The sequence below is a fragment of the Apiospora phragmitis genome (genome assembly GCF_038363925.1).
Source record: "Apiospora phragmitis strain CBS 135458 chromosome Unknown utg000002l:1.0-5516284.0:1.0-5523493.0, whole genome shotgun sequence".
NCBI classification, from domain to species: Eukaryota; Fungi; Ascomycota; class Sordariomycetes; order Amphisphaeriales; family Apiosporaceae; genus Apiospora; species Apiospora phragmitis.
This window is the reverse complement of record NW_027117400.1, coordinates 2,926,942-2,939,191: the sequence shown is the minus strand read 5'-3', so window position 1 is coordinate 2,939,191 and position 12,250 is coordinate 2,926,942. Positions and strand designations below refer to the sequence as shown.

General features: G+C 43.3%; 1 protein-coding gene across 1 annotated transcript; it reads left to right on the top strand.

Annotated features, from left to right (window-relative positions):
- Positions 1–8,447: 8,447 nt before the first annotated feature.
- PG994_001725 (uncharacterized protein) lies at positions 8,448–8,759 on the top strand (the record flags this gene model as incomplete). Its single annotated transcript, XM_066853134.1, has 2 exons — positions 8,448–8,602; positions 8,657–8,759. The coding sequence occupies 2 exons, from the start codon at positions 8,448–8,450 to the stop codon at positions 8,757–8,759; spliced, it is 258 nt and encodes an 85-aa protein (XP_066721275.1).
- Between the last annotated feature and the right edge of the window lie 3,491 nt (positions 8,760–12,250).

The window sequence follows — 12,250 nt, the reverse complement described above, 5'->3', positions numbered from 1 at the left end:
GACCTTTAAAGTATTAATACTTTTTATTTAATAGAATCTAGTATTAAAAGTTTTAATAAGTCGTGATAAGTAAAGTTATAACGCGATATAAATTAATTAAACCGAAAAGATTTATATTAATAACTTTATTAACTTTATTATCGTTTTAAGATTATTATATTACTTTTATTTTATTCCCTCCCCTATTATTTCTTCCCCTCCCCCGCTATTTCTTATCTCGACTACCCCTTAATATTTTATTTCTATTACTTTTATTCTTTAACTTAAAGTATTAAAATAACTCGTTAAACCCGGTTTACACATACTCATGACCCTTGGAATGTTTAACCGCGGGTAAACCACCTACTATCTCGAAAAGAGAGCTTCCACATCGATCGCGATAGCTCGTCGGTCTCGATATCGGTGCCTTTCGAAACATCGGTAAGGTATACGTAGTATTTAGCCGATTGCTAATACTAGTAAAATATAGAATTAATAGCCTCTAAGAGTTTAAAGCTATTAGATTTATCGATATAATAGCTATTTACTTAAAAGTATAAAATATTATCGTAAGTAGCTTACTTTATATAAAAAAGGATCTTTTAATAGCCTTTTTTATAAAAACTTATATTATTTTTAATTTCTTCGAACGTAACCTCCTCCTCTCCTTAGGTATGCGAGAGTATTATATACTTAAAGATGTCCTTAAATACCTCGGTAAGGCTAAACTTATTATTTATTTATTATTATAAAAGTCGCATAGTAATCGAGGAGCTAGCTTTAAGAATTAAGATCGATGTTTTAAAAGGTCGCGATTATTTTAATTTATAGGGATGGCTTAAAGCGTAGAGGGATAAGCCTAGGTGAGATTTAAGAGTTAAGCTAGGTTAACTAAGCAGTTAGCCGTGTTATTAGCCCAGGTAGCACGAAGCGGGGTGTGCGGCGGCGATATTTAACTAATCCCTTAGAGCACGAAGCTTTACTTATAATATAGACTCCCTCGCGACGTAATGCGATCTATAGAGTAAGTTAAACGATAATTTTAATTAAAAGTAAATATAAATATATAAATTATTAAATATAATAAAGAATTAATTTTAATACTACGTATACTTAAGCTTTATATACTTAAGTTAATATATTTATTTATTAATATATTATTTAATAAATTAACTTTATAAGCTTAAGTTATCCCCGCCGTTATCCTTTATAAATTAGCGTAGATTAACGGTTTTATTTTCGATACTTATTTTATCTTATAAGATAGTTCTTACTAGCGCTATACTAAGTATACTAAGCGGGGTTATACTCTATAGCTTAAGCAGCGTCCCTTTAATTAAACCTCGTAAGCTTAAGATCACCTGCTATATTACTTTTCGCACTAACTTTAGCGTTTTATCTAATAAAATAATAAAGCGAAGAACTTTATCATGTCGTAACTCGCTCTATTCCTTAATTTATAGTTTAATAATTACAGCTAGTAAGATAATGGCCTAATTAATAACTTTAGAGACGTAACAACCCCCGGAGATGCCTAGCGGCTAACCGCCAGCCCCGCGAATATAGGGAACGCCTAGACTGTGTTATCGTTTCCCAGCCAGACGCCAACGCCGACGCCAACGCCAGCACTAAGAGACGGTCTTTCGTTTCTACACCTAGCTGAATAGCACGAGACGAAGATATACGACGAGCAACCACCTACCTATATACATTACTCGATCGAATAGAAATTGACTGTGAACGGCAAGGTAGTCTCGAAGGATACCGAACAGGACCTCGTCCTCACACCGAGCGATTATTAAGAGAGAACCTTACGAGCTAAGCTCGATAAACTAGTAAAGAGAAAACTATTATTTAAGAAGTCGTATAAAGTAGACGATATTAATATTATAGTTTTCGTCCGATATTATTTAAAAGGTGACTTAGTTAAACGATTTAATAACTTTAATATTAAGTGGTTAATTATAAAAAACTAGCTTTAAGTTTAAAGCCACTTTTTTCGCTTTAAAAAAAGCTAAAGATTAATATATCGTTTAATTATATAAAGATCGGCGCGAATACGACTATACTTATAAGACGAGGAACTAAGCGAGGATTTACGTCTACCACGTAGTAGATAATAGTGTAAAGAGAAATATATATCGCTATAAAAAAAGATTCGCTTAATTAGCCGTTAATTTATAATTAAGTGTATCGATTTATACGCTACGTTAAACTATCGTGCTATTTAAAACTATATTATAAAGTAAATAATAAAAAGCATTATAAATTAAAGACTTATTATTTTATAAATCTTATCGAATATATAAAATAAAGCGGTAAACTAGTAAACTATAACGATATATTAAATAATCTACGCCGTTAATTATATATCGAAGAGTAATAATATTTAAAATAGTAGTAAAAAAAGGTAATATTTATAACTAATTACCCGCTTATTTATATTACGAACGTTATGCTTAGCCTATCCCTAAGCGCCTTAGTTATAGCCTCTATAGCACCTACATCGTCTAGCTAACTCGTATGCGATGTCTCATGTAGTTTAGAGATTACCGGGCCAAGAGACGTCGCGGTAAAGAACTATTGCGAGTAGTAAAGCCCTTAGGTCGTACACTTTACTATTAAGCAGGAATTCGTAAAGGCCTACCGTATTATAATAAAACATTACCTAGACCTCGAGCAAGTATTTAAGGACTAGGATCTAGAGTTTTTTATCTAAAATAATATTAAGATAAGTGCTACGTGACGCTTCGTTCGTGACATTAATAAATAAACAAAGTAGCGTAACGAAAAGTGAGCCCTAAAGAGGCTACTAGAAATTATTTCTTGTCGCAAGCTATATATGTCGTTATTTTATAATTCTTTAATAGAAATTCCTATATTTCGAAAATAACCTTTCGCACTTAATTCTCGCGCGCTTATCGTCTCGACGTATTATATTAAGAAATTAGTAAAGTTTTATTAAAGTAAGTTATTTTATTAATATTATTTAATAAACCGCTTTAATTTTATAAAGAACTTTTTAATTAAATTAAAGTTTAAAGAGTAAAGCGGTAAATAAAGTAACTTCACGTCGATATTAACGCATAGTAATTAAATATAGTTAAAATAATAGAAAATAGTATTATTTATAACGAGTATAAATTTAAGCTCCGGCTATTAACCGTAATATAAGAGCAGCTCTTTAAAAAAGTCTTTAAATATCGTAGTATCGGTAATCCCTTAAAAAATGCGCGAATAGAGAACTCCATCTTATATGTCCGCGGGAAGAATTTAATATCTTTAATCTCGATGAAATTAAGCCACTTAAATAAACGTTATCTTTAAAGGAGACTATTTAGCCCGTTTAAAGTTAACACGTTTATCGCATTTAAACTCGTTTATATATATTAAGTAATATAAAGAGAATATCGAAAAGCTATATAAGTAAAAGTTTCGTAAGTTAGCACTTTATTCTTATGCTACGCGACGAGCGACTTTCTTTATTTAGCCGGCCAATACTAAAGCACGGCCAACACTCGAAGTCGTCACGAGCGTTTCGAACTCGTCTTAAAGGAATACGATCATCTAGTTATAATATATCTCCGGCTTTTTAATTAATCGATCGTATAATATACGAAGCATAAGAGGTATAATACTCTTAGATTAGTCGACGCTAATTAAAGGGGCTTTTATAAAATTAAAATATTAGAGATTTAATCGTATCTTACGAATTAAACGTTAATTATATTTAATAGTCTTATATATTTCGTTATTAATATATTTTCCGCTTGAAATTATATAATTTAACTACTCGTATATAATATTAATAAAGTTAAATACTATAATTAATATCGTTTAATTAATTCGTTTATAAAGTAAAAAATAAACGTAATAATAATTAATATATACATAACTTAAAAGTAAAAAAAGCTCGGCTTAATTTTAAAAGCTTATAATAAGTATATAATTTATATTATAACTATTTAACTACTATTTAATTATATTTATATTATTAAATAAATAAAATAAAAAATTAAGGGTTTTATAATCGATTTTATATAATAATTTCTTTTAAATATATATTATAAATACTTAAAAAAAACTTATTAAATAAAAGAGATATATATTTATATTTATTATATATAATAAATTAACTTAATTATTAAATAAATTTAATTATTAAATTATATAATAATATATTAAAAAAAAGGTTAAGCTATAAATAATAAGCGTTAAAATCGAGGTGCTTTATTTCGTTATTCTATAGCTCCCTCGGTTATTTTATAATAGAGAGTGCTATGTAGTTACGTAATACTTAAATAATAACGCTAATCGAAGCAGTACGTACCTCTAACGACACGAAGTATTATGCTTACCATGCAAAGTACCTGTCAGCGCCAAGCCTTATGTAGATCCGACTTTAACAGATAGTTCGGCTTTGAAAAGCGGAAACTGATTTCAAATTCGACTGTATACGCATTGTCTGCGTGTCATCTGAACGAACGCACACGTCTTGTGGTTCGGGTGGTGGAAAGTGAACGTTGTCAGTTCCTTATCAACCGGGTCGTGGAGTTGCTGGCACCAACCAGCGCGTTCCTTGACCGTTGCTGCACATTAAACCTATAGGAGGAAGGGCACCCACCCAGTCGAGCCCAAGACCTCTAAACCAGCTAACCAAGACCCAGCGAGCTGGTCAGGCGACGCCAACTAAGCACGCCGAGATATATCAGAAGACGCCAGCTCGACTCATATATCAAGAGACTAATAGCGAGCGGTGTCGCGCCATACGGCGACAGAGGGAGTAAACATGCTAAGACGAAGAGAAAAAAAGAATTGGGGTAAGACTTCGCTAAGTGGGAACCGACCGGGTGCTACTAACGGTTCCCACGAGTCAATCAACAACGATAGGACTGCTCGTTCGTCATCCAGTATTCAGATCAATACTCCCTTACTTCCAAGGCCATCTACGTGTGCTCTAGAGGGTGGCTAGAACCTTCTTAAACCATTGTCAACCTTCTAGCGGAAGGTCGGAGGAATGAACGGACGGCAGACGGTCTTGTCAGATGAGCCAAGTGGGACGACATCGGAGTGATTTGTCGAACGGCGCATCAGACCAACCTTCCACTTACCGGTCATGAACGGCGACAGGTGCTTGCTGCCTAGGTATCTACATACGTAGTTTGCAAAGCAATCATGCCAGCTTCGTCACACCGATCGGCGGGGGAGGGGAGGCGTGCAAGTTATGAGTGCAGGGAATATAGAGAGCTGAATGCACGTAACTGTGACCGGAGTTTTTCGGGGAGTGACCTCTCAATAATTGTCGCGCGCGCAGGTTATTGCCAATATCATTCTGCGTGCGCTGTTTTTGGCAGAATTACCCCGCGAGAATGCGACTCAACAGAATCGTGGAGTCGATATGATATGCACAAGCATGAGATCCTGGACACACTCATCCACGCAGTCCCGCCTATCCGTAGAAGCGGCCAGAAAGAGGGTGAGATTCGGAATCAGAATCAGAATCAGGATCAGAGCTGGTGAACCCCCGACGGGGAGATCTTGGCTCTTACCAATCAGAAAGCAATCGCAAAGACAAGGGGATCCAGTAGGGCTGTGCCACACCATCCCAGGAGCAAAACTCTGCTCAGTACCTTGCATTAGCGTCTCCCCCTTGCAATGGGTAGGTCAAAGGGATACAGAGAAATGCCCATCTCCAAGGTAAGAAAAAATTATCTTCTCGGTCCTCCAACAGAAGCGGGTTTGCTGGCTGCAGGATAGCAGGGTACGTTCCTGAATGAGCGCCGACGATAAGCTTATGAGAAAGTCATTGTGATGGTGTGAAGGACCACAACGGAGGGTGACGCTACACTGCTATTGGAGAGAATCTATCAATTCTCAACGCCCCCCGGCCATAATGGAGGGTCGGGAGAACGGGAGGAGCCAGCGTGGTTTGCGACGGTGGTGTAGTCCAGATGGTTTGTGACGTGTCGTGTGTGTGCCTCACACTTACCAGCCAAGCTATCGACCATTACGACCACCAACACACGTGGGAAAGGAAGGTTGGGTTAGAGTTGCTGAACAGAGTTCAGGTCAAACTCCGCAGAGCAGCTACACAGGGACTCGGCCCCCCGCGTGGCAAGATCCTGATCTGATATCGATAACCGATTGAGTTTTTACCTCCAGGCCGGCTGGACCATGGTCAGAAGGCAATTGCTCGCTTGCAATGCCGTCCTCATCTTGCGCTGGACTCTGTACCGAGGCATTGGTCGCACCGTCGAGTATCACGGCAGAATCAAAGGCGGGTTGCAGTAAGACCTTGCCCAATGAGAGGAGGCCCGGGGAAATGTAGACATATGACAAAACCGCAGTAGCATCCTGGCGGAAGGCATCCTCGGTTATCGGTAGTGGACGTGGTTATGCTTCTTGTCGGGTGCCAAGGGCGATAGATTTCCGGCAATGGAAAGAAATACCACAAACTATGGAATTGCTTGCCGTGAGCCCTGGATCCCGTCATTATTTCGTCCTTCATTTGACTCGACCAAATGCATTGCGGCGGGCCTTCCTCGAGCCAGGCAAGCAAGCTTTTGCTGATCGGCGTCGCAAGGCCGCTCTCTGCAGGTCTAGCCTTTGTCTGTCCCTCGCATCTTGTGTCACCGCTGGCTTTTGTCACCTTCGTATATCGGAGCCCGGTGAAAGGGACTTTCTCGCAGCCTACTGCCGCCTAGAGCTCTCATGGAGAAGAATGCAGTGGTAGCGAACGGTTCGTCAATAGAACAACTAGTAAGTTCACCACCTACCCAAGGTTAATTGGTCCAATTAAACTCGCGCCGGACGCTGTGATGCCTGTGCCATCACAAGTTCCTAAAGTGAACATGCCAACACAACCGTCCAACCAGGGGATTCCAATGGGCTTGCAGCCCTTCAGGCTTCCGGTTTACTAGTGGCGGTGTAGCGCGTATATATTCGAGTACAATATATATGTATATATATATGGCTGATTGGTGGACGAGATGTGCAGCTCATGAGGAGCCAGCAGACTCCAGTATGAGGTGAGAGCTAGACAGTCAAACAATGCATAGCTTCATACTGCCGTGATATGGCTGTGTTGCTGTTGGTAATTCGTATGAGCCTTACCACTGACCAGGTGTCATGAACGGCTTTCCAGCGAACAGCCGCTCGTGTTCCGTCTCCCCACCGTGGGTGGGAAGGCACGGCAGCAATGCCGCGCAGGCGGGAGAAGGTTGCTCAGCCGCCGAACTTCAGCTCCATCGCAAGTCTGCCTGGACGTCGTGACGCGCAAGCGTTTTTGGAGCTCTCGGTCCAATGTGTAATGGCTGAATGGGTTTGATGGGACCTCGGTGCTCTCGGTTCCTCAAATAGCATGGCCCCCGGAAGGGACGTCATGTCATCATGGCTTTCTTTTAATCTTGTGCTTCGGCGATTTGTGTCACTTGCCTACCAACGAGAGCAGCATGGACCGGAGGATGAACGATGACCGCATAACCCATTCCCACTTTGGTCTAGAAAGCGAAAATTTCTTCGTTATTCCCTGTCGCGTCCCTATCTAGTACCTCCATCGTATTGCGACAGTGGCATGGATGGAGTTGGAATTCTGGGCAAACTGATCCAGCCAACCAGGCGAACCGGGCTCCCAGCCGAGTGGAGCCGGATCGTCAGTCACTCACAATTGGGAGCAATGTGGAATGGAATGCTGCTATGGACCTAGGGGACCTAGGGGCTAGAAAAAAAGTTCATTCGGTCGGGTCGGAGCTTTTCTGGCAAGGGACATGGAAATGCCGACAATAAGACTGGACCGATCTAGTCTCTGTCGGGACTTAGGCAGACGCATCGACGATAGAAGATGCTTTTGAAATACTGTACGTAATGTTTGTCTGTACCTAGAAGTTGGCCGTATGTAAGGAGCTGTAGCTTTCTGTCCGGTTGCGTCAATCAGGAGGGATAGAAGGGGGGGAATTATTTGAAGCTTTCAGCTAATGCAGGTACCAAAGGCAGGTCCCCCCGGGCTGTTGAGAAAAAGGACGAATAATAAGCTTCCCAGCTCTCAAGTGATTGCCCGTATACTTTCATCCATTCCCTTACCAGTCACGCGGGCTGGACTCGAACCAGAAAAGCAAATCGGATGGGTGCACCGTTTTCTCGGGTACAGCCAAGTATTATCCCGCGCATTCGATAAACGCAACCATTTATGCGCATACAGGGTACATAGGCAACATCCTATCCCCCATACATATGATTGACCCTTAACCTACATAATAGTTAGGGGAAGGAGCGCAGGGCATGATGTGATGATGGTACGAGTGAGTGTGGTGATAGGAATATGCGACAACAACTCATAAGCCATTAGTCAGGCTAGCCATAGAGTGACTGGTCACATGAGTTATCTAGACCGACCTACCATCTCTCCCGGTATATAGATGATAGATGTACCGTACTTGCCTGCTATTCTGCACTGTACAGTAAGCTCCAACATGGCACTCGCGATTCTCACCATGCACCAGACCGTGACGCTATTCTCGGTCGCTTTCTTCGTGGTTGAGTACCTGGCAGAGGACGGAATGGATAGTCGAATCGACTTGCCAGTCCAACATGGTGCCCTAGGCGAACAGCAGCATGTCTTGGGTTCGTGCGACGAAGCACAGTCAATCGACGAGTAGTCCTCATTTACCCCATACTCCAGAGTCAAACTGAGCAGCAGCCACCCGGTGGGTGACGGATGGCGTGGCACCGTTGATTGGAAGACCACTGGTGTTTTCCGAGTGCCTCCTGTAGTCAGGAAATAGAGGGCGCGGCCACAAGCATCCACCATTTGCTTGAACCTTAGCGCTGGGTAGCCTGTGAGGTATTCAATAAGCCATGTCGACGACTAGTAATAGTTCTTCCCGTCGAGTCGGCCACCGTCATGCATGCGCGCATGTTAACCAGCCGATTCATGATGCCAAAATGCCATCTCTTGGGTACGTAAAGCGCTGCCAGGACATTCGACCAATAGGATCCATGAGATCCACAGGTGCCCGGCACGGATGAGGACATCGATAAAAGAAGCTTGTGAATGCACCACGGCCTCTGGCTTCCTCAGAGCCAGTCATCAGCCCGAGTGCATGAGATTTGCGAAACGGCGCAGCTTCAGATTAGTTGCCCGCGGGAGGGTATCGACAGTTTCTGCGGGACTGCCCGCCGTAGAACCAGAATGATAACTCAACGACCACAAGGAACAACAAATGACAGAACATGGGACAACCGCACTTGCACCCTCCTCGGTTCGGGTTCTCTTGGTTTGGAGTTTGCGGACCCTAATGTGAGGAAAAGCAAATCGTCTCGCTTGTTCTTGATTGAAAGTTTGAAATCAAGGGAGAAGTTAGATACTTAACGAATGAGATACAGTATGCCTGATAACCTCGGGTGTAGATGATAAGTGACCCTGGGGTTGGTTAAGCAGGGCAGGCTGTAGCAGCAAGCACGTGGCGTCCAGAGAATGCTGGTTGGTCGCAAACTCAATTAAAAAAAGCTGTAAAGGTCACATCATCACATACATCATCATCCCACCTCGCCCGTCTGATCGCGTCTCTGTTGTAACACCAGACGAGCATGCTCAAGGTTTTTAAGTTTCGCGCTCAGACAGAATACAATGGTCGCCAAAGCAGAAAAGTAAATAACAACAGGAAAATCTTGTTCTGCGTCAGACGTTGGGATCGTCTGCAGGGTTTCTCCAATTCTTGTTTGAAACAACGAGGAAGTCGAGATGCACCTCGTCAATTGACTGAACAACCTGAAAGCTGCTGCGAACGCCGATGTCATCATCAGTGGCGCTGACAATAGCCTTGGCACTTCTTCCGGTCCACAACGTGGCTATCCGCAATCTGTGGCTTGCATTGCAATAATAATAGCATCGTATTCATTTTCGGAGGGCATTTTCTGCACCCTTCTTGACTGTGTCCTGCTCATCAGAACCTTGATGGATTTCCCACCCACATACTAGCCCGCATCTTCGCTTATTGACATTGATTAAAAAGTGAGTATGGCTGCAAACCTCTGGCTAGGTAGTCCTCCGCCCGTAATGCGTCCCCTCGGAAACTGATAGACTGAGATCAGTATTATTGACGAAAGGCTTCCATGGACGGCCGGTGAGCAAAAACACAGGGATCCCATAGAGTCCAGAGTCCAGACCAACGAGTCCCAGAAAACCACTCCATTGGATACCGGCGCCTATCTCGAATAGGTAACCTAGGCCGGGAATTGGGATAGTGGCACTAGCCAACACACGCTCGTGTGTGCGTGGGTTCTATCGAGAAGACTCTGCTGCTGACAGGCTGAGGTACGCAAGGCTCTGGGCCCCCCCCCCCCGTCGGCCTTTATGCCATCGGAGAGAAGAGGGCATTTTTCGACGGCAATTGCGAATGGACTTCTCCGAATGTTGAGATGCACTACTATCTGCTCATGCGTGCTGTTAGTCGTGTAGGAGTAGGAGGAGTAAGCTGTAGCCTTCTTGCGTTTAACAGTGAGTGAGCAATTGTGTAAGGCACGTGATTGCTCACAACATCTGAGATCAGTGTCTCGCGTTATGGTTGTTTGTTGTTTCTGCGCTGCCAGCCACCTGGATTATATCCAACGTAGATATGTTTCAGCATGTTACAATCGTTAGAGTATCTTCCATCGTGGACCTCTACGCTTGCACTATAATGGTGTAACAAGCCCCTGAGCACTGAGTGGCCGTTCAGTGCCATCCCAGCGCCATCAGCTCGAATCTGATGACAGTGTAAAAAAGAAATGCTGGGTTATGCTGCCTGTGGTAATAAGGGGGGCCATTATCGTGGCCCTCCCCAGCTCGGGCTCATATGGTAAGCATGAAAAAAAAACGGCTGGCGGACTGACGGAGTTGCATCCCGACTGGCTCATTGCCCCATCTGCTTGAGAGACACGACAAATGATGGAGCTCGAATCCCTGCAGGTGATGGATGGCATGGAAGAGACAAAGAAAGGTGAAAGGATCTCAGCCAGAACTCAGCCCAGGCAAGTGAGGTGGCCGTATGCCAGCTAGGCCAGAAACAAGCAAAGCGCAGAGAGAGCCATGCCACCATATGGCTCGTGCCGTGGCACAGGTTGTGGAAGAGCTTCTAGATGGAGACCGTCTCTCTGACCGACCAGAAAAATAGGAGAGTGTAGGTGTAGTGTAGGTACTTCGGATATGTACCACTATTGCTCGAGGAGGTAGGAGCAGAGCAGGTCGGACAACAGCGGGTTGATGTAAGGCTATCTGGGAAGAAGCAAATAGAAGCTTGCGAAAAGCCTTGTTCACTGGGCGCCCACCCCCAGGTTATTCATGTATCGCTCTACCGCGAGCAAGACCCCATGCAGCCACGCTCGCATATTTGCATCATCTAACCCATACTTTGAGCACTTTGATGCACCAAAAGGCTTGCAACCTCATTTCTTCCCTTGTCGGCGGAAGCGTCCCGGCGGTCGGGTTGGAATACATATGGTTTAATTTTGAATTTCACGACCTCTGGAATAAGCCAAGAACACACTATGTAGGTTAGCGTGTAGTTCCCATGGTAGGGGATTGTAAAGATGCCGCAATTGAGTTTTCGGGTCATTTTACCAAGATGCTATTAGGCTGCATGCACATACTTGCTGCAGAAGAAGTGTAAGACATAGGTTTTAATAGAGCCATCAATAGACGCCATCGCTGACCGCACGGTAGATTAGTGGCAGAGGTATATAATGGGGAGGTATTGGACGACAGAGGTTGTTTCTCTCCTAGTTGATTTTAACTTATTCCTACCGACTTCTGTCCGTGAGCTCTTAGGGGGAAGAGTAGGGAGGAAAAAGAGTCATGAACATACCCTCCTGCAAGTCAGTCCGTGCTGCCAGCGCTGCTTCGTGCAGCAGCATTGAACTGCCATCCCACCTCTTGTCCACTCATTCTGACGGGGAACGACCCTGTGACCGCTCCGGTAGGCTTTAGTACCTGGCCAGCTACAGGGTACATGGGTTGTCCATTAGCACTCCTTTTACTGCTCCATCCATACCGACACGTTCTCAGGCAAGCGAACTACACTTACTAGCCAGACGCTTGGGTTCTTCTGGTCAGAATTGGTGTCTTTTCTACCTACTGACTATGGTAACGTGAGCCGGGTGGACGTATCCCCCCGGATCGCGCTTCTTGATTAAGATGCCTCGGTTAGTGCCTCCTAGGGACGGCACTGTACAGTAAGGTAGGTCCCAGTAGCGCGATTGGGCAGTAAGAATTGACGGAAAGTGAGTGGTTCGTTTC